Source organism: Balaenoptera musculus, chromosome 8, assembly GCF_009873245.2.
Source record: "Balaenoptera musculus isolate JJ_BM4_2016_0621 chromosome 8, mBalMus1.pri.v3, whole genome shotgun sequence".
NCBI classification, from domain to species: Eukaryota; Metazoa; Chordata; class Mammalia; order Artiodactyla; family Balaenopteridae; genus Balaenoptera; species Balaenoptera musculus.
In genome coordinates this window covers 45,086,147-45,112,012 of record NC_045792.1, presented here as the reverse complement: position 1 = coordinate 45,112,012, position 25,866 = coordinate 45,086,147, and the positions used below count along the sequence as shown (strand labels likewise).

The 25,866-nt window shown below is 45.1% G+C and overlaps 1 protein-coding gene across 5 annotated transcripts in view; it reads right to left on the bottom strand.

Moving 5' to 3' along the window:
• Window positions 1-25,866, bottom strand: part of ME3 (malic enzyme 3) — a 317,840-nt gene that overhangs the window by 114,505 nt on the left and 177,469 nt on the right. For 3 of the 5 annotated variants that reach the window (XM_036862406.1, XM_036862404.1, XM_036862405.1), the window contains one exon: window positions 114-247. In XM_036862406.1, coding sequence (XP_036718301.1) covers window positions 114-247 — 134 coding nt within the window. Of the gene's footprint in view, window positions 1-113; window positions 248-7,191; window positions 7,198-15,940; window positions 15,961-25,866 lie in introns of those variants that run through there. The other 2 variants (XM_036862408.1, XM_036862407.1) reach the window with 2 other exon arrangements.

The window sequence follows — 25,866 nt, the reverse complement described above, 5'->3', positions numbered from 1 at the left end:
GATCTGGGATCTCTCAAGGCTCTCAGCCTATCCAGAAAACCCTCTGTGGACCACAGGAAACAGACAGCTAAGCCCGGGGCTCTGGGGAGAGAGAACAGACTTTAGGTACTAACTTGTCCAGGTCACTCTGCTGCCGCTCGTAGTATCTCATGATCCGGAGGAGCTGGACGTCCTGGCTCAGGAAGCAGGGGGGTATTAGGCCGTGGATCCCAAGCTGCAGCCTTTCCTCAAGGGTAAAGGCCATGCCCTGGGGAGAACAAGAAAGAAACACACACACATAAATGGATATGCAGGAAACCAAGGAACAGAAGAGTTCCACCCACAGACAGGCCAAAGTCACTGTGACTCAACAGCAAGGACCCTGGACTCAAATCCCACCTCTGCCATTTAAGTAGCTGGGCAATCTGTGCCAGTTATCTTGACTCTTCTGGGCTCCAGCTTCCTCTTAGAAAAACATGGAAAATAGCTATATCGTCAGGGGTTCTTTTGGTTTATTTTTGTTTATTTTTTTAAAAATGTATTTTATTTTTAGAACAGTTTTAGATTTACAGAAAAATTGAGAAGATAGTACAGAGAGTTCCCATGTATCTCCTCACCCAGTTTCCCCTATTATTAATATCATCCATCAGTACGGTACATTCGTTAGAGTTAATGAATTAACAGTGATACATTATTATTATTATTATTATTTTTTAAACTTTGGGTTTATTTATTTATTTATTTATTTATTTATGGCTGTGTTGGGTCTTCGTTTCTGTGCGAGGGCTTTCTCTAGTTGCGGCAAGTGGGGGCCACTCTTCATCGCAGTGTGCGGGCCTCTCATTATTGTGGTCTCTCTTGTTGCGGAGCACAGGCTCCAGACGCGCAGGCTCAGTAGTTGTGGCTCACGGGCCTAGTTGCTCCGCGGCATGTGGGATCTTCCCAGACCAGGGCTCGAACCCGTGTCCCCTGCATTGGCAGGCAGATTCTCAACCACTGCGCCACCAGGGAAGCCCCGATACATTATTATTAAGTGAAGTCCATGGTTCATTCAGATTTCCTTAGTTTTCACCTAATGACCTTTTTTTGTTATTCCAGGATCCCATCCAGGATCCCACATTACATGGAGTCACCATGTCTCCTTAGGCTCCTCTTGGCTCTGACTTTCCTTGGTTTTGATGACCTGGGAGCATTTTGAAGAGGACTGGTCAGGTATTTTGTACACTATGCCTCTACTGGAATTTGTCTGATGTTTCTCTCATGACTGCAGTGGGGTAATGGGTTTTGAGGAGGAAGACCACAGAGGTGAAGTGCCATTTTCACCACATCAGATCAAGGCACATACTAGCAACATGACTCACCATTGTCGATGTTGACCATGAATCACTTGGCTGAAGTAGTGCTTGTCAGGTCTCTCCACTGTAAAGTTACTTGGAATTCTGCATGGGATATTTGTCTCATTTGTTTGTTCAATCATTAATTTATATTAGAATGAACTCATGGGTATTTGTTTTATACTCTGGGTTATAATCCAGTACTGTCTTATGTATTTGTTTTTTGCTCAAATTGTTCTAGCTTTGGCCATTGGAAACTCTTTCAGTTGGCTCTGTCTCCCTTTAACTCCTATAATTTTGCTTGTTCCTTTCCTTTCCTTTCCTTTCCTCCCTTTCTCTTTTTCATTAGTACTTCTTATTTTCTGGCACTACAAGATGCTCCAGGCTCATCTTGTACATTGCCTGCCCAAGTCCTAGAATCAGCCATTTTTTTCAAAGAGGCTGGATTCCTTTTTGGAGCATGGTATTAGAAACCACAATCTGGGTTCTACTTATTCCTTGTGCTCCTTGCTACTGGAGTTTCTTTGTTTTCAGTCCCTCTCAGCTGACAGAGTAAGGAAATGAATCTATACTAAGCTGAATATCAGTTCATATTAATGCCTCTAACTCTAACCCGTTACCACATGGATTATTCTAGCCTCATCACCTTGCTGGTCTGTGAATTCTGATTCCAACAGTGAGAGACTTCGCTCCCATCACCTGCCATCTATATGCTTAATTACTCAGTACTGTAATATATATGTAGTGGTATGTTATTATTGTTTTAATTTGCAACTCCCTATTGACATATAGTAGTATCAACACCGTTAACCTGTACTACAGTGGGAAACAACTTTATGAGCTGGAGTATAGTGCTTATGTGTCATTGTTTTTGCCTTTACTTTTATAAACTCCACTCATTTCCGAAGTCACTTAGATCAGCACTTTTCCTTGAACCCCCTTCACTGAGGTATCACATATTTGTAATACGGTTAGATTCTCTTATCACAGTCTGCATTCCTTCCTGGGATCCTCCAACCTATTAAATATTTTTTTAAAAATCTGAATACATTAAGGTCCACTGTTTGTACTGTAAAGTTCCATGAGTTTTGACAAAGGCATAATATCATGTATCCATCATGATAGTATTGTACTATAGTACAATACTATGCAGTTTCAGTGCTCTAAAATCCCATGTGTTTTACCTATTCATCCCTCCTTCCACTCCTTGAATTTTGGCAAGTACTGATTTTTCCTTTTTTTTTTTTTTACTGTCTCTACAGTTTTGCCTTTTCCAGAACATCATACAATTGGAATCATACATTATGTAGCCTTTTCAGACTGGCTTCCTTTCACTTGGCAATAAGCACATAAGGTTCATCCATGTATTTTTGCGTCTTGATCACTCATTTTTTTTAAATCATTGAATGGCATTCCACTGTTTGGTTGTACCACAGCTTGTTTCTCCATTTACCTAAAGGACACCTTGGTTGCTTTCAGTTTTTGGTGAATATAAATAAAGTTACTATAAACACTCATGTGCAGGTTTTCGTGTGAACAGAAATTTTCAAAACAGTTGAGTAAATACACAGAAGTGTAATTGCTGGATCATATGGTAAGATTACATTTAGCTTTTTAAGAAACTGCCGAACTGTTTTCCAAAGTGGCTGTATCACTTTGCGTTCCCACCAGCAGCGAATGAGTTTCTGTTGCTGCACATTCTCTCTAGCAATTGGTATTATCAGTTTAAAAAATTTCAGTCATTGTAACAGATATGTAGTGGCATGTTATTATTGTTTTAATTTGTAACTCCCTATTGACATATTATGTTGAGCAGTTTTTATATGCTTATTTTTCACCTGTATATCTTCTTGGTAAGGTACTGTTCAGATCTTTCACCTATTTTTTAATTGTTTTTTTCTTATTGTTGAGTTTTAATAGTCCTTTGACCTACAGTTTTAATGTAATCCCTATCAAAATTTGAATGGCCTCTTTTACAGAAATAGGAAAGCCAATCCTCAAATTCATACGGAATAGCAAGGGGCTTTGAACAACCTAAACCATTTTTTTAAAAAAAAGATTTCAAAACTTAACATCAAACTGTGGCAATCAAAATAGTGTGGTGCTTTAAAAAAAGGAAAAAAAAACAGTGTGGTACTGGCATAAGTACATATAGATCAACAGAATAGAATCAGAAATAAGAGTCCAGAAATAAACCCATACATCTGTGGCAAGTTGATTCTTGACAAGGATGCCAATTCCATTCAGTGGGGAAAGGATAGTTTCTTCAAGAGATGCAGCTGGGCCAACTGGATTTCCACATGCAAAAGAATGAAGCTGGACTCCTAATTAACTCAAAACAGATCAATAGACTAAATATAAGAGCTAAAATCATAAAACTCTTAGAAGAAAACATAAGGGTAAGTCTTCATGACCCTGGGTTTGACTATGGATTCTTAGATATGACACCAACAGCACCAGCAGCAAAGAAAAAATTAGATAAATCTACTTCATCTAAAAACATCTGTGCATAGGGGCTTCCCTGGTGGCGCAGTGGTTAAGAATCTGCCTGCCAATGCAGGGGACACGGGTTCGAGCCCTGGTCTGGGAGGATCCCACATGCCGCGGAGCAACTAGGCCCGTGCACCACAACTACTGAGCCTGCGCGTCTGGAGCCTGTGCTCCGCAACAAGAGAGGCCGCGATAGTGAGAGGCCTGTGCACCGCAATGAAGAGTGGCCCCCGCTTGCCGCAACTAGAGAAAGCCCTCGCACAGAAACGAAGACCCAAAACAGCCAAAAATAAATAAATAAATAAATAAAAACTTCTGTGCATAAAGGGACACTATCAAGAAAGTGAAAAGACAATGTACAGGGGCTTCCCTGGGGGCTCAGTGGTTAAGAATCCGCCTGCCAATGCAGGGGATGCGGGTTCGAGCCCCAGTTCGGGAAAATCCCACATGCCACAGAGCAACTAAGCCCGTGTGCCACAACTACTGAGCCTGCGCTCTAGAGCCCATGAGCCACAACTACTGAAGCCCACGCACCTAGAGCCCGTGCTCCACAACAAGAAAAGCCACCGCAATGAGATGGCTTCGTTCTCCACAACGAAGAGTAGCCCCCACTCGCCGCAACTAGAGAAAGCCCACATGCAGCAATGAAGACCCAATGCAGCCAAAAATAAAATTAATTAATTAATTAATTTAATATATATATTAAAAAAGACAACATACAAAATGAGAGAAAATATTTGGCAATCGTAGGTCTGATAACAGTTTAATATCCAGTCTCTAAGTAACTGCTACAACACAACCAAAACAACCCAAGTAAAAAATGGGCAAATGACTTGAACAGACATTTCTCCAAAGAAGATATACAAATGGCCAACAGCATATGAAAAAATATTCAGCATCATTAGTCATTAGGGAAAGTCAAATCAAAACTACAGTGAGGGCTTCCCTGTTGGCGCAGTGGTTGAGAGTCTGCCTGCCAATGCAGGGGACACGGGTTCGAGTCCTGGTCTGGGAAGATCCCACATGCCGCGGAGCAACTAGGCCCGTGAGCCACAGTAACTGAGCCTGCGCGTCTGGAGCTTGTGCTCCGCAACAGGAGAGGCCGCGATAGTGAGAGGCCCGCGCACTGCGATGAAGAGTGGCCCCCACTTGCCGTAACTAGAGAAAGCCCTCGCACAGAAACGAAGACCCAACACAGCCATAAATAAATAAATAAATAAATAAATAAATGGATCATCACGTTAAAAAAAAAAACAAAAAAACTACAGTGATACCGTTTCACACCCAGTAGGATGATGGCTGTAACTATAAACCAAAAAACCAAAAAAAAAAAAAAAAAAAAAAGAAAACGAAACAAAAAGCCAAAAAAACCCCCAGTAAATAACAAGTGCTGGTGAGGATGTGGAGAAACTGAAACCTTTGTACATTGCTGGTAGGAATGTAAAATATGGCAGCCCCTATGGAAAAATGGTTTAGCATTTCCTCAAAAAGCTAAACACAGAATTACCATATGACCCCAGCAATTCTACTCCTAGTATATGCCCAAAGGAACTGAAAGCAAGGACTTGAACAGTTACTTGTACCCCAAAGTTCATTGCAGTATTATTCACAATAGCCAAAAGGTGGAATCAACCCAGGTGACCACCATGTGAACAGATAAACAAAATGTATATACATACAATAAAATTTATTCAAACATAAAAGAGAATGAATTCTGATACATGCTACTTCATGGATGAACGTTGAAAACATTATGATATAGAAGGATAGATACAAAAGGAAAAATATTGTATGATTCCACCTACATGAAATATCTAGAATAGGCAAATTCATAGAGGCAGAAAGTAGATTAGGATTACTAAAGGCTGAGCGGTGGGGAAGTGGTGGGTGAGTTATTACTTAATGGTTACAGAGTTTCTATTTAGGGCAATGAAAAAGTTTCAGAAATGGACCATAGTGATGGTTGCACAACATTATAAATGTACTTAATGACACTTAATTGTACAAATGGTTTAACCAAATTTTGTTGTATATATATATATACTTTACCACAACTTAAAAAGTTAATAATGGATTATCTCCAAAACCACTGAATTGTATACTTTAAATGAGTGAATTGTGTGGTATGTGAATTATAACTCAATAAAGCTGTTTTAAAAGAATTCTTTGCATATTTTGGATACAAGTCCTGAATCAGACATGTGTTTTGTAAATATTTCTTCCAGTACGTGGCTTGTCTTTTCATTCTCTGACTGGTGTCTTTCACTGAACAGCATTTTCTGGTTTGGGCACTGGCAGGGAGAGATGGGGGACACGTAGGACGTCATGGACTCTGCTCCCTGGCCCAGTTAAGCCCTCTGGAGACAGTGTCTGCTGGCAGAAGTTGCAGGACCTGTTCTCATAAGGGATACTGAGGGACATGCGGACCCCAGCTGCCCTGCCTTTATCCTGAAATGATAATGTGCAACACACTGTGAAAAAGAGACACCTTTTCCGTGTAGAACTCTGGGCGGCTCTGCTGAATGAGGGCTGTCCCAGCACTGCCTAGAAGCTCCTGGTCGAGGCTTCCTCAGCTTCCCCAACCTTCTCACTGTGGCAATGGCCACAGTGGCAAGCCCCAGAGTGGCTCCACGGGTGGCAGGCATCAACAAGGAAGGGACCAGAATCCCCATGGGGGGATTGTGTAGGGGGCTGAGAACAGTTTTTAATTAACTAATTCATTAATTAATACTGTTATTATGACCCCCATTGTAGTCAAGGCTGATGATACCTGGGGCAACCCTGTTTAAGCTCCCTATTCATAATGAGCCCCAAGTAACGCAAGGTTCCTCCTAGAAGTGAAGGCTGTGTGCGTGATAACTGAGAACTAAATGACGCTGATGGCTGTCTAGCTTCCCCAGACTCCTGTGGGGAGGGGAAGCTTGAAAAGGTAGGGAGTATCTGCTCCGCTCATTCCTCCACCAGCTGAAAGATACCTCATCTACAATTATTACAAGTGCTTTTACAGGGAGTTTAACAATGACAGGGCGATTCAAGCCCATATATTGATCATCCCCACTAAGCTGTTGCTATCATCAGCTCTAAGAAAAGAACTAATAAATACCCAATCTCACTCCATCCCTAACAATCACCTTGTGAGGAGGTTTTGCAGCCTCTACTGTACAGATAAGACGGCTGAGCACGGGAGGTTATATGATGCGCCTGAAGTTGCATAGTCATTACCCCATATTTTATTGCTTGCTAAACCAGAATGCATCTTATAATCAGTAAGTCCGTTCGGTGTGATAATCTTTTTCCTGATGATTTCTTTGACTAGAGGTAAGTGACAGTCAACATTTGATCACAGGCTCCATTTTTGCCACTTATATAGTATACACCCTGCCAGGACCTTGGTGAGATGGACCTAAGAGAACGTGAGTTGGGATGGTGAGGGGTGAAAGAGGAGTGGAAAAAAAGAGAAATAGAGTGAAAAAAGCGAATATTGGCTATTCCCTATTTCCTCTTCATTTTTGTTTTGTAATCTCGGCATATCTGAAACTATGAATTCTGGCTCCTATTATGCTTTTATAAAGTAATAACGATGACTCAGCTTATGAAAAGCCTGAGGAATTGTTCCTCCTCTCAGAAGAACTGCTGGAACTGTTAGAAAGACCTATCAGGATATGCTCGACTCTCTTTGAAAGTATGACTCACGGAGACTATGCAAAGTACTCTCCGCACATAAAACTCCCAACGTTTTCTTCATCAAAGCCCAAAGTCACCAGTTCATAAATTCCCTGTGCTGGCTACCAGCTTTGCAAGCATGGTATGACACCTAGGTCCCTGATCCTTTTGCAGGAAACAGCTTGCCCTGGAGACTGGGCACTCTCACTAAACATCATCAAGCAGGTGAGTCTTCACTGGCTTAGTAAAGACTGGGTTTGTCTCTCCTTGGCTGTAGGATCCCAGGCAGGCCCGGGCATTTAATTATGACATCATCTTTGTTAATGACCACTGTGGCTTTTAATAAGAGTCCGCCTCTTTCTACAAGGCTAAGTGTTTCTCTTGTCTGACTGCCACCAACTTCTTTTGTATTTCAGGAAACAGTATGACTGTTTAGCAACTGGTAATTGCAGGGATTAAAAAAAATACTTCTAGAAGCTTCTTTTCATCCTGAAGCTAATGTTAAGGCAACTTCAGATTTACCAGTTTGCAAAGCAGAAATGCAGGCACTTTAGCTTTACCATGGCTTCCAAAATAGGATAGGCACAAGACGATTCACTAGGGTGTAAGGGAAAAGTATTAGAACTTACATTTCTCTACGAAAGAAATAAACTTTACTAATTGGCACTCAGGCTCTTGGTCTGTATGTCAAAAAGTCACAATTCCCATAAGGTATACCAGAAGTCCTACGGTAAGAGTAGGGTTTGTACAACTTGGAGGAGTTGACAGTGGGGGTCCTTATTCATTCTTACTACATTGAGAATCTACAGTTTCTGTATGCGTAGTTAAACAGAGTTTGGGGTCATATCATCTAGTTTTAACAAAGTCCTCAAAATAGGACAAATGGCTTTTAAAAAATGGCTGACTTTCTTAGCAGAGAGCAACCTTGTGGTGTTCAGCCAGGACACACCAGTAAGGACCTACTAGTTATGACTCTTTTGAAATATTTGAATTGCTACAGAGCCACTGCTCTGACTACTCCCCCCAGTCAGGTGCCCCTCCCAACCTGCTCTGGCTTCTCCCAGGGAACCTCTGGAACCTCCCCAAGATCCAACAACCAATGGGTTAATGTTTGGCAAAGCAGGTGGCTTCAAGATCCTGCTCCAGCACTAAAGGCCTGGGACTGTTTTGATTGGTCAGTGCCTACGCTGTACCAGTGTTAATCTTTTAACCATCAACCTATTTTATCATCTTCCCTGAATGAGCATCTCTGGCTCAGCCACTAAATTCGACCCGCGGGCTCAACCCAGGACAAAACTTACTGGCATCAGAGAGAAGATATTTGAATAGATCCCACCATCAAATGGCAGGGGTCAAAGGCAGTGAGCCCATCAGCCTCCTGCTGTCCAGAGACCCAGGCTTCCCAGTGCTCCTCAAAAACTGACCTTTCCCAACCTGAGGTCTCCCAAGCCCCTCTTGGTGATCTGCCTATTGCCTCTGGATCCAGAGCCTTGCTGTACACTTGACAATCTCTTCTCATTCATTCTTCAAACATTTATGAGTTCCTGCTTTGTGCTAGGTGTACCCTGTTAGGCAATAGGGAGTCCTGAAAGGAATAGGAGCCGGTGACTATGCTCCTGAGTCAACTGGCAAAGACACGTGGATTAACATGTACTGGTGATCCTGGGCCTCCGCCTCGGGCAGGCCACTTCTCCAGCCTATGAAGTGGAATGCTGCCTGTTTCATGTCTGTGGGATTAAATGAAATAACATGAGTGAAATGCTCAGCACGGGTACTGGCACACAGGAAGTGCTCAGTGAACGCCAACTGTTCTCCTTATTACCATTACTGTTTGTTCACGGGGCAGGGTGACACAAGAGAGCTCATTAGCAATGCATGAGATAAGCCCTGAAGGGTGGTCAGGGGCTCATCCTGCAGAAGGGGGCTGGAGGAACAGGGGCTGAAGTGACGTCACCACATCCAGCGTAACCGCTTGTCCGATGGCCCAGGCAAGGCTCCACGCACTCACCCCGTCCTCCACCCCACCCAACAGGCACACTCACTCTGGCTGCCATGCTCTGACTCACGTCAGGACCCCTGTCCACCTTGCTCTGACCGCTTCCCCCCTCCATCCATCTTCCGATCCCCAGGAGAAGCTGCCCCTCCAGGAGGCCTTCCCTGATGCCCCATCTCATGCAGCTCTCCATCTTCTCTCAGAGTCAGTGTCATACAGTTTAGCACATGAAGGGCATTTCCTGTTTGATTTCTTGACCGTTAATGACCAGATAATAAACTTGAGGTAATGGGAAGCAGACACTGAAGCAACACAGGCTGTAGCACAAAATATCATCACCAATAACAAGAGCAACCGTTAACTTTCACTGAGCATCCACTGGGTTGGGTCAGGCACTTCATACTGGTCATCTCATTTAACCCTCATGGCAACCCTGAGTAAACAATCTGAGGATTATTATCCCCATTTTATGGACTAGGAAACTGAGGCCAGAGGGGTAACTTGCCCAAGGTCACACAGTAGGTCGATGGGAAAACCAGGAGTAGAACCCAGATCCATACGCTTCCAAGTTCACACTCTTTCCTCTGTGCTAATCAGCTGCTGCTGAGAGTGGACAGATTAAACAGGTTGTTGACTGAGCTGGCTTTGATTTGACTGGAGATAGAATAATTCTGCTTCTGCAAATGGAGCCAGTTACCTTAATGGTTCAGCCACTGCTAAGTGCTCCTCTGTATTAGCACCAGGCTGGTCAGCCTATCTGCAAACAGGAGTGTTTGTACATCTGCGATTATGTACTTGGCCCATGACATACACGTAGCCATGTTTCCTCACAGCAGCGTCGGTACTGGAAGGAAGGGTCAGCAGGCACACGTGTACCAGTAAAGGTTTCCGTTCCAGCACCGTTACGTCATGCTCTGAGCTGACTGCTTATGCTACAGCTGGCCAGCTTCTTCCATCAGTAACAGCAGAGAGGAGCCACTGCTGGGACAGAGCTGGGGGCAGTCAGCTCCGAAACTGTACAATGGAAGCTGACCAGCTGTTAGGGGACCGGAAGGCATCTCCTCCTCCTTCTGCACAGTAATTCAGGACTCAATGTTTGGGACTTTTATGAGTTAGGGTGACGTGGACTCCAGTTGGAGACAGGAAGTGGGATTACTGAGGCTGCTGTTCTCTGACTGAACCCCAGGTTTATGGGGGCCCCTGAGCACACTTCTGGGATGGATATATGGGGGTCTTAGAAACACAGGCATCGGGAAGTCTTGGCAGACACAGCCCTGAGAATGGCCTTCCTCCCAGATCACATACTTCTGTGATCAGGTGCAAAATTACAGATCCAGAAATACACTGTAAATTCCCGAAAGGAGAGTGGACGATACGCTACTCCTTCCTGCCCAGAACCAACCTGAAACAAGTTTTGGGCTCAAAGACTGGGCTTTGGTGCTGCAAATGTACGGAGGCTGCCTGTAACCGTTCCACCTATGATGTGCACAGTTCTGTTCTAGTGGGATTACACTTCCATTTTCCTTCCATGGGATAACGAGCAGGATGCAGAGGGGCTGCCCTCCCACAGCCCGTATGGGGAAAGGGAACCATAAGGAAAAAGCTCTACATTCCGTCCCTCTACTTTCTGGCTGTGTGATTCTGGAGAAAGTGGCTTCCCCTCTCTGAGTCTGCTGCATTCACTGGGTGGTTGTGTCAGTCGAGTAAGAACACTGAGATGCTGGCATCTCTTTGTAAATTCAAAGATGCGGCAAAAAGATTTTAAAAAGGCTGCGACTAAGCAACTTAGCGATTGCACTTTATGGCATTTATTTCCTTTCTTGTCTGTTTTCCCTGCAAGACAATAAGATTTTTGCGGGCAGGGACGATGTCTAATGAATTGTGTGCCCCTCTGCCCAGCAGGTCTTGCATATTTTTACTGTTTTATTGTTTCTAAAATGGCCTCACGTGGTTTACGTCATTTGACCCCAAACAGGGCAGGTGTTATTATCCCCATTTACAGAAGAGGCAATTGAGGCCCAGGTGGGTCAATGTCATGCTGAGGGCGTGTGGCTAGTACAAGCCAATCAAAAGCACGTGAGAATAATGGCTCTTTCAATTGTTTTGCCGTTGGAAGACTAGTTTACACAAAGTTGTTGGATCAGGACCAACGTGGAGGAGAAATGCAGGAGTCTGCTCCTGAAATCCTTGGTGACTCTAGGATTTTGTCCTAACTGAACAAGGGAACAGAGGTGGCTAGTTGGAAGGCTTATGAATCATTCTGTTGGCAAAATTCCCTGCGGCGGTTTGAATGCTTCATGGCCCTCTCTTCCCAAGAGGCTATGATTTAAAATTTAAATAATATTGTTCTTGGCACCCTGATGGCCCTCTAACTCAGCTGAACCTCCACAGTGTAATGGCACAGGAAGGTGATGGGCAGGGGAGCCGCTGAGGACAGGGGAGTACCGCTTCCTTCCTTCCTCCAACAGCTAGACGGCTCCTTGACGGGCCCAGCCTGGGAGGACTGGGTCAAAAGGTGAACTATGGCCAGGAGGAATAAAGCAAACAGACACCGAACAGGCACTGTGCGTGCATGCCTGGTGCGTGCTGTCAAGTGGATGGGGGTCCAGCACTGGACGTGAGGCCGACCAAGGACAAGTTCATCTTACGGGGCAACTGTCCAGCAGATCGCTGTTAACCTGTTCCAGCCCTGATGTTAACCAATTCCTCCTCCTCCTAGGCCTTGACCCCAACTCCGCCCCCCCATCAGGTGAACCGGGGAGGAGGTCATTCTGCCCAGGAGACAGATGACCGATGTGCATACAGGGGATCAGGGTAACCAGTCTCCTTCTCTGTGGTGACAGCAGGGGGCGGGGCTGAAAGTTAAAAGCTGAAGTACTGGGAATGCTTTCTGAACTGTATTTCCATTTTTAAATTAGATTTATATTAAAAGAAAGGGAAAGGAGAAATGTAGAACCTCAAAGCATGTGAGTTTTTCTTCTTACCAGTGCTTAGTTTACATCATCAACATTAAATGGTTTCATTATTCTCTCCTGAGATAGGGTCTAATCCTTGCACTTAATGAATTTGAGAGTCTCTTAAAAAATTTCTCAGCTCAGAAACATGATCAGCTCTGGGACCTCTGTGCTTAGGGTCCACAGGTACTTAGTTAATCAAATCGTTCTTTTCCATTGGTGATTTCCTAAAAGGTCATTGGAATTCCTACAATTGTGGCTCGGCTATTCTAGAGTGACACTGTGTCCTCTGAAGGAAGCGATGTTGACATTCACAGAGAACTGCAGGGTGACCTCTCCTCCAAATGTCTCAAAATAAACAGCTCTATGCCCAAGGCTATATTTAGTGCCATTAGCTACCAAGCTCTTGTAATACCTCTATCCTGTGATAAGTACAGTCAATATTTAAAGTCTCCTTTAAAGGACAAATGAACAGCTTATTCTAAATTTATGCTGATTGACTAAATACACCACTGAATGACTGATTGGGTCATTGTTGAATAGTCTGGAAATTTAATTTGCTTTTACAGATGAATATTCAGTTTGTGGGTTGGTTTATATTTTATAACTTCTATTACATTAACAAAGATTTTACTACCATTTTTTAGTGCCTACTAAAGGACAGGCTGTGTAGATACTGAATGAACCAATGCACTATTTGAATTTTATCCTTCTACAATACCCATATGAAGTAAAATATCTGCCCAAGGTTATACAGTTAATAAGCTGTGGAGCTGGAATACGGACTCAGGTCTGTGTGCCACTAAAGTCCATACTTGTAATCACTATTTTGCACACATTGTTTTGCATCCTTTGTTGTGATTTCAACATTTTGCAATAACGTTTGTCAGCCACATTAAAGACAGTTTGATCAGTCTACTAAAGTGAGACTTTCTTGGCTGGCCTTATCCCACTAGACCCCAGCCTATTACCTTTAATACCTTCTCTAGAGGGAAAGGGGAAAAGCATTCAGCAACATTTACTGTTCTTTCCCCAAAGGTGGGAGAATGACAAGGGCTGGGAATAGAAGGGAAATATTCACCCCAGGGGAAATAAATACGGCTGAGTTTATCAAACCAGCTCTGTCTGTGAAATCAATTTAATACGGAGAAACCAATATTTAAAAAATGATGTAGACTTGAGTAGAAAATACCAGGTTGTATCACATTTAGCACGGACAAGTATTGTTTTACTAAACTTTTGCTTAATTTCAAGTGTATGTGTGTGCACGTGTGTGCGCATGTATATTGTGTATCTGTGTACTGGCTTGTGATGTAAAGTGTATTTTTAACTGAAGGTTGTGGTTTAAACGTTTTGAGAAACACCATAGCACAGGATAATGATTACGAGTAATGGAGTCTGACTGCAAAAGAGTGAATACCAGCTCTGACCCTTACTAGACGCATCTGGGTACGTTATCTAACTTTTCAGGTTTCAGGTTCCTCCTCTGTAAAACCGGACTGATAACAGTATGCACTTCATAATGTGTGTCACATGTAGCAGGGTATCTGATGCTTAGTAAGGACTCACTAAGTAAATGTCAGCTATCGTTATTTCAAACAAAGCAGGTTGGGTGATAATTTGTTGGCAAAAGCAATGCTTTGCATTATGTCTCCAGAGTCATTTCAATTCCAGACACAGACATCCATCTGCTTCCTGGGCATCCCGACCTACATGTCTCATAGGCCTGTCAAACACCACATGCTGCAAATCAAACTCATCTTCCAGGCCAAACCTCCCTCCCACACTCTCTACTCAGCAATGGTATCACCCGGTAGCTCATTAGAAATTTGAGTCATCCTGGATTCCTCACAACTCAGCCCAAATTTGCAGTCATTACCAAATCTAGGTGATGTTCTATCTCCTGAATAGTTTGAGACAGAGTTTGAGATTCCTCTTTTATCCACCTTCCTCATTCTCATCCTCCTTTTTTTAAGATCGACATCATCCCTGGTCTGCTCATAAACAAATGGTTCCTGCAAGTCCTGGCCTCCAGTCTCAACCCCTCCCATTCCTCGCTCTTATTGTCCCACCCCTGGAATACAGCTTTCAGAACTTCTGCCAGACTGACATTTTCCAAAAACCAAATTTGATAATTTCACTCTCTAACTTAAAACATCTTTATCTGACCTAGAGATTATCATATTCAATACTAAGTGATGTAAGTAAAACAAAGACAAATATATGATAGGACTTATATGTGGAATCTAAAAAAATGATATGAACTTATTTAAAAAACAGAAATAGACTCACAGACATAGAAAACAAACTTATGGTTACCAAAAGGGAAAGGGGGGTGGGATAAATTAGGAATCTGGGACTCACAGGTAACACAATACTATATATAAAATAGATAAACAACAAGAACCTACTGCATAGCACAGGGAACTATATTCAGTATATCGTAATAACCTATAAGGGAGGGACTTCCCTGGTGACGCAGTGGTTGAGAATCCGCCTGCCAATGCAGGGGTCACGGGTTCGAGCCCTGGTCCGGGAAGATCCCACATGCCGTGGAGCAACTAAGCCCGTGCGCCGCAACTACTGAGCCTGCGCTCTAGAACCTGTGAGCCACAACTACTGAAGCCCGCGCGCCTAGAGCCCGTGCTCCGCAACAAGGGAAGCCACCGCAATGAGAAGCCCGCGCACCGCAACAAACAGTAGCTCCCACTCGCCACAACTAGAGAAAGCCCGCTCGCGGCAACAAAGACCCAACGCAGCCAAAAATAAATAAATAAAATAAATTTATATATTAAAAAAAATAACCTATAAGGGAAAAGAATCTGAGAAAGAATATATGTGTGTGTGTGTGTGTGTGTGTAACCGAATCACTTTGCTGTACACTTGAGATATTGTAAATCAACTATACTTCAATAAAAAATCTTCATCAAAGCCTGCAGCGCTTTTCATAAGCTGTGCGTCATCCTTGGCTTCATCTCCTGCCAACCTCCATGAGAAGCCCTCAACATAGAAAACTCCTCCACCACTCCCAGAGGAAGTGGGCATTTTCATGCCTGTGTTCGTACGCGTGCTGGTTCCTCTGCTGAGCACGCTCTCCTATGCCTGTCCACTAATCACTCTAGTGCATAGAAGGATGAAAGGTTATTGATTTAAACTTACAATTCTCAAAATTCAGTGTACCTGGGGAGCACCTGGGGTGCTGGTTTAAAATTCAAGTCCTAGGCCTGGACCTGTGAATGCTGATTCCTGCAAAGTCGGGGCTTTTCACCTGCATCCCCGGTGATAATGAGGAACTGCCCCAGAAGAGGAGACAAAAGTTTTGCCCAAATTCTAATCCACCGCACACGAATTCAGGAGTAGAGGTGAGTATATTATCCTGGGGAAATATCTCAATAGAAAGGCAATCAGGAGAATTTCTGAAGGAGGTGGGGGTGAGGCGGGTAGGAGGCTGACTTATTAGTAAAGATTTATCTTTCGGGATGAGCAGCAATGACAAGAAGGAAAATGCTGCTATTTAATAGAATTACCTGTTAATGTTATTGCCTGAAAATACGAAGACTGCATACGGCCAAAGCACAACGATGGCACTAATCACCACACACTGTTGTCTAGCAAGGTCTCTCTTTGTCCCTACTGGAAAACCCCGACGAGAGTCCTGGCACTGGGTAAGTTTATAACAGAGAGAAGATCGGCTGCCACACCTATGCAGAAGACAGGAGCCGAGTTCTTTCCACTGGGTCTGAATCAAAGGGATTTCTCCGTTATTTTCCCTAGTAAGAAAAAAGAAAGAAAGAAAGGGAGAGAGAGAGAACAGAAGCTTCAAGTTAAGTATCTGGGCATTCTGGGCAGTTAAACATTGGTGAGAAATCAAGATCATTAAACATTGGTGAGAAATCAAAACCAGTGACTGGCTTTTATAGGGAACAAATCTCTGAAGCATTTTTATGGATGAAAGTTAATGCAAACCAGATAACCTGAGGCTTGAAGATAAGGACCTTAGGAAGCTTTTCTCACGGCTGCCTCTGCTGAGCTGTCCACCACGTGGTCCACCCTTCTTACTCAAACGAACCGTCATTCACTCATTCAACTAGCAGGTACTGTGTGACGTACATAATTCTAGGCGCAGATGAGAGATGGCAAAGCCCATCTCACCTTCCAGTAGGGAAAATTAACACAGATGACACAAGACAAAGTGATTCATCATTCATTCAAAGTAACAAAATGAGGGGGTGCCATTCATTTGACAAAAATTTGTTAAGTAGCTACTTTGTGCAAGGTAATGTGCTAGGCGTGGGGATGCAGCTGTGTGAAAGAGAAGTTCCCATCCCCATAGGGAAGACAAGTAGTCAATAAGTAATTACCACGTAATTATTTCATGATAAGAAATACTACAGAGCAGATGCAGAGGATGCTGTGAGAGCATGGAGGGAACTGGGAGCCCTGATGTAGTTTCCTTTGGGGGAAGGGTGACTAGGAAAGCCTTCCCTAAGGAAGCAACCTTCGAGACGTGAGATGAAAGACAAACAAAGAGTTAATTAGGCCAAGTGCCAGGATGGAGTTGAGCAGAGAAACATCCTAAATGGAGAAGAAACAGCATGTTCAAGGCTCAGAAAGAGGAGGCAGGGCCAAGATGGTACAGTGTGTGGGCAACTTTGCTAAGGACTTAGGTTTTCAACCTCAAGAACAGAAAGGTTTTAAACAGAAGAGACATAATTTGCTCTCTGTGTGTGTGTGTGTGTGTGTCGGGGGAAGATCACTATGGCTACAGCGAAGAGAATTGGGGCGATATCACTGCCATGGTAACCGGGTGGGTGACTGTGGTGGCTGGGAGATGGCATGCTAAGCAATGAGGATTTTGGGGTGGAGGAGGGGCTGGAAGGAAAGGAACGCATCTCAAATTGAACTTGGTACACAATGAGTTTGACAACCTTTGAAACATCCATCTGGAAATGTCAGGCAGTCAGCTGGGTATCTGGAAATCTGGGTCTTAGAGAGAGGGCTAGAGAATGAATTTGAAAATTGTTAGCAAATCGGTGGTATCTGAAACTACAGCGGGGATATATTCCTCTACGGAGAGAGTTCAGAGGGAGAAAGAATCCTAGGTCTAAGCTTTGAGAAACTCCAGCATTTGAAGGCTGGGTAAAGGAGGGTAAGCCAGGGGAGCAGACTGAGAAGAAGCAGCCGAAAGGTAGAAGGGGAACCAGAAGATGGGTTGTCACAAGATGGCCCAAGAGAACAGTGTTTCAGGAAGGCAGGAGTGGTCAACTCTGCTGAATTTCTCTGAGAGGTCAAGTAATACGAGGACTGAAAACTGTCTGCTGGATTTAGCCAAGTGGAGGTTCCCTGTAAGCCAGTGAAGGTCGGCTGCAGTTGGACTTCTGTGGTTTGAAGAGAGAGCAGGACGGTAGGAAAGGGAATCAGCAAATGCACACAATTCTTACAAGAAGGTCAGCTACTAATGAAGAGTGGTTTATGGTGGAGAGACGTGAGCATGTTTAGATGCTGATGGGGTGGATTCCTCAGGAAGGGAGAGAATGGGAGCCACAGCCCGGCCGGTGGGGACTGGCCATGGACAGAGGAGGCCACCTCAGCAGCTGTAGCAGAAGGGAAGGAGGGATGGACACGTGAAGGTGCTGTGTGCTTACAGGCTCAATGGGGAAATTATCTGCCTGGAGTGAGGGTTGGAGATTTCGGAGTAGGGAAGTTTTGAAAGAAAAGTTGTGAGAGGGTGAGAGCAAGGTGGTCAGAGAAACAGGAGACTTCTGAGCACTAAAAAGGGCTCAGCTGAGGTTGGTGACAATAAATATACAGTTGTACACTTTTTCCTGCTGCGTGTTTTCCTCTAGCATGGCATGGAGAAAGCAAAACTGAATTGTTTGCTTTCTCCACGCCATGCTATGTTATCGAGGGTTGTGATTTTTCTCAAAAGAGTTCAGTGAAAAGACATAGAGGCAAAAAGTTGAGGGTACTGTCAGGAAGAGCAGGAATGATGGACCATGGACTTGAAGCAGGACTGGACTAGGTCCGTGGGCAAGAGCGATGACCGGCATAGGCAGAGGGCTGAGTGGCCTGGAGACTGCGGTGAGTTCAGAGGGCGTGGCTGACCAGGCAGCATCTCTGGTCAGAGAGTGTTGTTAGGATCACTGATATCTTTTTTTTTTTTTTTAATAAATTTATTTATTTATTTTTGGCTGTGTTGGGTCTTCATTGCTGTGTGCGGGCTCTCTCTAGTTGCAGCGAGTGGGGGCTACTCCTTGTTGCGGTGCGCGGGCCTCTCATTGCGGTGGCTTCTCTCGTTGCGGAGCACGGGATCCAGGCGCCCGGGCTTCAGCAGTTGTGGCACGCAGGCTCAGTAGTTGTGGCTCGTGGGCTCTAGAGCGCAGGCTCAGTAGTTGTGGCGCACGGGCCTAGTTGCTCCGCGGCATGTGGTATCTTCCCGGACCAGGGCTCGAACCTGCGTCCCCTGCACTGGCAGGCGGATTCTTAACCACTGTGCCACCAGGGAAGCCCAGAATCACTGATTTCTATGATTCTATGATTTCAGTGATTCACAGAGAGGAATTTCACATGATGCCAAGGTCCAGGGTGTGACTGGGGGAATGGCTGAGGGGAAATGCAGAGGGAAGGTATTCCAGTTGGGAGAGGCCTGGGTTTTGGAGGAACCAGCCCTTTGATGCTGAAGTCATCCAAGATGATGGCAGGATTGGGGTGGAGAAAGTTTATAAGCCGGTGCCAAGGTCCTCAATGAATGGAAGGTGGTAAACGACAGTGATGAAAAGGAGAAAAGGTCAGTCTCTCTAAATAGCGCAACTCTTAGAAAAGGCACAGAGAAGCGGTTTTTGTTGCTGTGGAAGTTATTTGTTTAAATAAGAGGATGGGAAAGGGCAGTTCTAAAAGTTTTTATTCTTGAGGAATAAAAGGCTACCTACCTTTGTCCTGACTTGGAAGGTTGAGGAGTGTGAAAGTAGCATGAGAAGGGTTTGGGAGAAACAGTCAACTCAGGTTGGGGGTAGGTTTAAGTTAATAGATGGAGGTGGAGATAACGTCCTCGAAGGGACTGAAGATGTAAGAGAAGGTCATTATTCGGGAAATCCAAGTGGAAGGGTATGGCGTGGAGAATGGAAAGCTGGGTCAGGGGCAAGGATATACAGACATGACAGTTTGACAGAGAAAGAGACGCAAATAAAGGAGGAGCTGGGAGTGTGAGGAGAAGGGGGCTAATCGCTTGGGGTTACAAAGGAGGTAGACAGGAGGGCTTTGCAAAGGAGGTCATGTCTAGTTGAGATCACGTAGAAGTTCTGCCGATGGGCAAGGGGAGGGGAGGTACTCCAGGTAAGAGAATCAGCATGCGCAAAGATGCAGAGACCTGGGAGGTGTGCTGCTCAGGGCCGGTGCAGCTTGCTTCAGTGGGGCTGCTGGGCAGAGGAGCGGTGGAGATTAGGCCAGAGACCTGGGCAGGCACAAGGCAGGCAGGCCCAGGTCATGGAGGGCTTTGGGGTCCAGCTGAGGGCCCTGTGACTTAGGGAGCTCCTGCAGGCTTTTAAGTGGGGACAAGGCATGATCCCTGGTTACGTCTGTTCCAGACAAGTGGGTCTCTTCGCTCTCCTCATTGCCCCCTCCATGCTTTGGCTCATACTGTTCATGGAGAGTCCAGCCTCAACCCTCTGGGTAAATCCTACTCATCCCTGAGAACTAACTCAAGTCTTAGCCCTGGAATAAAGCCTTTCATGACTACTCCAGTCCACACCTTCCTCCTTTTCCACAAATGTTTTCATTGTTATAGTCAGAATCATACCCCAAAAGAAAGGCAGTGGAAAAGGCCACCTTTCACCATTTGTGTTAGCAAGTGACCTCCTCACCCATTTAGAGAAAGACCTGGTAAGACATAAAATAATAATTATGAGAGTAACCTGTCTCTCTCTTCTAGAAAGAAGGCAGAACAAGAGTCGTTCCTAGAGCACTGGAAAAAAGGATTCCTTCTCTTTTCTGTTTTCCGATCCAAAAAAAGAAAAAAAAGTGAGTACTTTCAGGTTCAAGTATAGACAAGGGCTCAGTTTGAAAGCCCTGGGTTAATACTGTCAGAGTTAATGACTGTGTGACCTTAAGCAAGTTACTCAACTTCTTAGACTCTCAGTTTATTAATCTGTAAAAGGGGTTAATAATAATAATACCAATTCCACAAGATCATCAGAAGATTATATAAGATCATTCGTGTATTCGTTCAACCTATGTATTGCATGCCTTACTGTGTTCCAGGCACTGTGCTAGGAGCTGGACTGCGGCAGTACCCAAGAGGGGCACAGTGCTTGCCCTCCTGGAGCTTGCAGATCACAGGGAGAGAGAGAAACATTGCATAAATAATATCCCAGTAATTGCTAGTATAATAATCTAGGGAGCCTGGCACGCCGCTCGGTGCCTGGCTCAGAATGCACCCTTCATACACATTACGTAACTCCCTCCCTTTCTTAACTTCTCTCAAAATAATCTAACAAGTGCTGCTTGCTAGTATATACTAATTATTTATTTCCGAAATTTTCAGGGGCTCCCACTATAAGTAGGTACTATCTCAGTCCCACATAAACATAGATGGGTTGCCGAGGAAACCCCAGGTGACTAAGTTCGTGTCCTCTCCAGGCTCCTAAATCATAGGAGACCAGTAGAAAATGACCGCATGAAGTCACATATCTCATCCTCAAAACCTGTGGCTCAGCAGAGCAGAAAGTGCAAACACATCAAGTTCCAGGGTGAGCAGCGTCCTGGGACTCGGGCTGTGTGCAGGCAAAACTGGCAGCTCTGAGTGTGAAAGCCTGGCCCTCTCCACAGCCCGACCAGGCACTAAAATATGAAGGGGAGGGCAGGGCCCTTTCCTCTACTAATGGGCTCAATTCATTTCTGGTGAAAGAAAGCCTGGGCTTCCCTAAGGTTTACTTGTGAGTGACAATGTTATTTAAAGATCTCTGGGCACAATGGCTTTCCTAACTCCCCAGCGGCCTGGGACAAAAGAACCAGGGCCCAGGCACTGGCCCTGCTCATTGTGAAGCAGCAGCTGTGGGTCCTGAGGCTGGAGAGAGATTTCCTCGTCCTGCCCTCCCTCCCCTCCCAGCGCCTGCCCTGTGCTCTCTGCACCGATGGTGCTGAGCTGGGCGGCCCGGGGGCGGTGCACAGGCTCTTAACAGAAAAGCTTCCTCTTTTATTCCTTTAGCGGCAGCGGGGTAGGGAATAAATCTCATTGGCTTGGTAATTCAGGCAACCTTATTTTGGGCACTGACTGGAGATCAATTGCTCTCTCCTTTCTTGGTAACCTTGCTGTCCCCTGCACCGCCCTGGAGCTCTAAAAATATTTGTCAATTTGCTGCAGGTGTTTGTTTACAAGTCTGTCTCCCCATTTAGATGCCTAGGTTTCCTTATGGCAGGTACTGTGTCCTACTTATTTTTACCTTAGTGCTTGGCTTGTAGTAGGAGCTGAATAAATGTTTGGAGAAAGAGAGAAAGGGGAGAGAGAGAGAGAGAGCACGCGAATGGATGAATTAATAAATATTAGTCTCCGAGGTTGGACAACTAGATTAGGAGATGCCAGTCTGGACTCTGAAGACCCTAGTGGGTCCTCAGAGGTTCCATAGAGGTCTTGAGTGGGGAGTGTCGTGAGAATAGGTGTCTGTCTTGCTTCTCCCATGCAGCTCAACTCAGCTTTTATGATATTCATTGAGCTTCCTTATTTGAGATTTTGGGTGAATAAAAGGTTCTGTGGCAAAGAAAATTGTCTGAAAAGAATATTGGGCTAAATTTTTCTCCCTTACATCTCTTCCTGCTTTGCTCTTTTCCGTGACAAGGCAAGTACTTGTATCTCTTCTGCTTCTGACCACTGGTAGAACATTCTCCTGTATCTTATTCTTGGAAGGCAGGAGGAACGACACAGATGAGGGCATTCACTTGCCAAGTACTCACACTGTGTTCTACTTGGGCCAGAGCTCCAACAGCTAAGCTGCTGCTGCCTGTTCCCCACACGTCCTGGTTCTCCTTACACATCACATCGCAGTGATGGGGCTCTCGAGGTGAGTGGTGTTTGCAGCCTCTATCTCCAGCTCCATTTTCTCACACCTAATTTTAACATAACTTACACTGCACTTCATAGCACTTCTGCTGACTGTCCCAAATGGGGAGGGAACCCAGCCCCCAGAGGACAGAAGTGCTGCTGCAGACGGGATGGTCATGGACACTGTCTTGGAAGAGCTCGTCACTCAAGTTTGAAAACGACATCATCAGAGAACCTGACAAGCCCGGACCATCATAAGGTCACAGAGAGACACCCCACACACACACCCTACAACTTCGTCTATTTACTCACTAGCAAGGGTCTATAGAGCACCTACTATGTGCGGGGCTGTGGGGATATAGGGATGGATACGAGAAAGTCCTTTTGTTAAGGAGCTCCCGTCCTAATAATGGAGACAAAGTAAAGAAAATGAAACAATTCAAGATGTTAAGCACAGACACAGAAATGTATCAAGTGCTAAGGGATTACAGAACCGGGAGAGAACAATTCTCCTTGAGGGCTGTGGGAGCCCTGGGGAAGGCGTCACTGAAAAGCAACATTTGAATTAGACCTTGACTTTGGACAGTTCTTCAAGCCTGGAGGCAGGAGATGGAAGCAGGGCAGGCATGGAGCACCTGAGGGAAGAGGAGCAGATGTGGGGTGCTGGACCACATGGGGGGTGGGACTGAGGGGCAGTCAGACTGGAGGGATAGAGCTGACCAGACTGAAATGGGGTTCGCAAGCTTTGCTAATTGTATTACTCTGCGGGCGGTGAGGAGCCACTGAGGGCTTTCAAGCATGGTCTCATGTGCCCTGTTAAGGAATGCTAATTATCCTGTAGGCGATGGGGAAGGCAAAGCCCGCGAGTACCGACCCAACCTTCACAGTGAAGAGCCCTCTGGCAGCTGAGTGGAGGGCTGGGGAGGGGCAGAGGCTGGAGGCTCGAGGCAGTGATAGGCTGAGGCCGTGGTCCATGTGAAGAAGGAAGATGCTCTATACCAAGCAGAGCGGAGGAAACGAAGTGGAAGAGAAGGGATAGCGTCCAGGTACATTTCAGAAGGAGAGGAGGCAAGACGGGAGCCTCCCAGTGTACGGAGCCATGCGGGGAAAGGTAGAAGACCTTCCCCAGGCCTGGGAGATTGGGGCCAGCCCCCATGTCTGTTGCTCAGCGCCACGTGGGCATCCATGAGGCCGGGGTCCTCACAGTCTTTACGATGCTGCTCTGTCCCTGGGGTGTGATGAGCCACTCCAGCATCAGAGTTGTTGACATCAGCCCTTGTGGATCGGAATGTGCTAAGTGATTGCTCAGTTCTGGTTGTTCCAGTCCAATTTTCTGCAGGCCCCCTGTTATGTTGTGTCCTCCAAAATTCATATGATGAAGTCCTAACCCCTGTACTTCAGAATACGGCTGTATTTGGAGGTAGGGTTTCTAAAGAGGTAATTAAGTTAATTAAAATGGGGTCGTTTTGGTGCACCTTAATCCACTCTGACTGGTGTCCTTAAAGAAGAGGCAATTAGGACACAGACTCAGAAGAGAGAGTCCATATGCAGACACAGGGAGAAGACGGCCCCATGCAAGCCAAGAAGAGAGACCTCAGAAGAAATCAAATCTGCCGACACCTTGACCTTGGACTTCTACTCTTCAGAACTGTGAGAAAATAAATTTCTGTTGTTTAAGACATCCAGTCTGTGGCACTTTGTTATGGCAACTCCGGCAAACTAATACACCTCCTGTGAACAAAATCTCACCCAGGGTCCAAGCCTGCCTGAACCCACCTGGGCAGGACCTGGGACCACATTCCCTCTTTTTATTTCTCCAGCCAGTCCAACTTCTTCACTGGCCCATCCCTTTATTACAGTCACCATGACAATGGGTGGGCAGGTGAGTCCAGGGAATTCGGTCACTCGAGCAAGAATGGCACTGGGTTATGGCCCACAGGGGACTGCTGCTTTTCTCTAAAGAGCCAGTCGATTGGATCGCAAAGCTCACAATAACCCAGCTCTCAGCATATGCTCAGACCTGGCTTCTCAGGCATTAGGAGGGAGAATATTCCACTTATACCAGGATGACTATTGAGCTTTGTCGAACAAATACCACTTGGAAGAACAACGTAAATGGACTCCATCTTCAAGAGGTAAAGGCTCTGGTAGAGGTCAAGGAGCCCTTCCCCAACTGCGGTGACTTCCTCACTACATCCGAGGAGAGAGAAGTGGGAGGCCTGTGGCCTTCAGCAGGCAAACACAGGGCATTTTACTGTGACTGATGGGGTGACACGGTTTTGCTAGACAACTGCTGGATGTGGCTAGCTCAGCCCCGACATCTGACGTAAGCCATGTATCTAAGGGTTGCTACTGAAACCGGTAACAAAGGAGCATTTTATGCAGTTCCTCTCCAGATTTGGAGATGTCGGGTTCTCTCCATTTCTGGCTAGCAACAAAACAGAGAAGGTTAGACCAGTGCTATCTGGAATGTCCAAGGAAGTCCCCCCAATTCAGTATGACCTGGAGAATATACTTTCTAGTCACTCCTCTGGAAGGAAGTCCAGGAGGGGGAAGAGTATAGAACTTATGAGCCAAAGAGACCTGCATTTGAATCCTGGTTACATGGGTGGCTAAGTCTGTGACCTTGGGCAGGCTGTTTACCCTTCCATTGGCCTCAGCTTTCTCATCTATAAACCTGGCATGATACAGACCCCTCTGCACACAGTTATTACGAGGATTCAGCGTGACTGTGTGTGAAAAGAGAACAAAGAAGCTGCATGGAGATGATGATGGTAGGCTAGGCTCACATCCAGGAAAATGACTCACTTGTGTACACAAGAGTACAGGTCACTGTTACCCTGACAAGTTAACGCGGCAGTTCAGCAATTCTTCAACCTTTCTTTACTCACACGGTAGAAGTCAGCCGGCACCTGAATTGCCAGGCACCATAACATACAAAACAGACGGTGTCTCCTCCACTCTAGGAACTGACGATGCCTTTCCCAACCTGCTGGGAATTTTAACACCGGTCACAAATGGATATTGCAACGCTCTGGACACCTTTCTCAAAAGATGCTACTTTGCTACAATGGTCGTAAGAACAACAGCTATCATTTCATACATTAGTTTTATGCTTAGCATTTTGTAAGACAACACTTTTACATATATCATGTGAACCACATAAAGTCTTTGGAACATCAGCACACACCCAGCAGGTTGTAGAGCTGGGTCACAAGCCTGGTCTCCATCTGACTCTAATTTCAATAGGGATTTTGTAACTTTTTTTTTTTTTTTTAAGTTTAAAAGTAATATATGCTTATTGTACACTGAAGAGTTAAGAAAAATTAAATAAAAATCACACCTAATATCATCACTCAGAGATAACCACTGCATTGTTTTGCTCTATTTCCTTCCTTTATTTTTTCTGTGCTTAAAAAA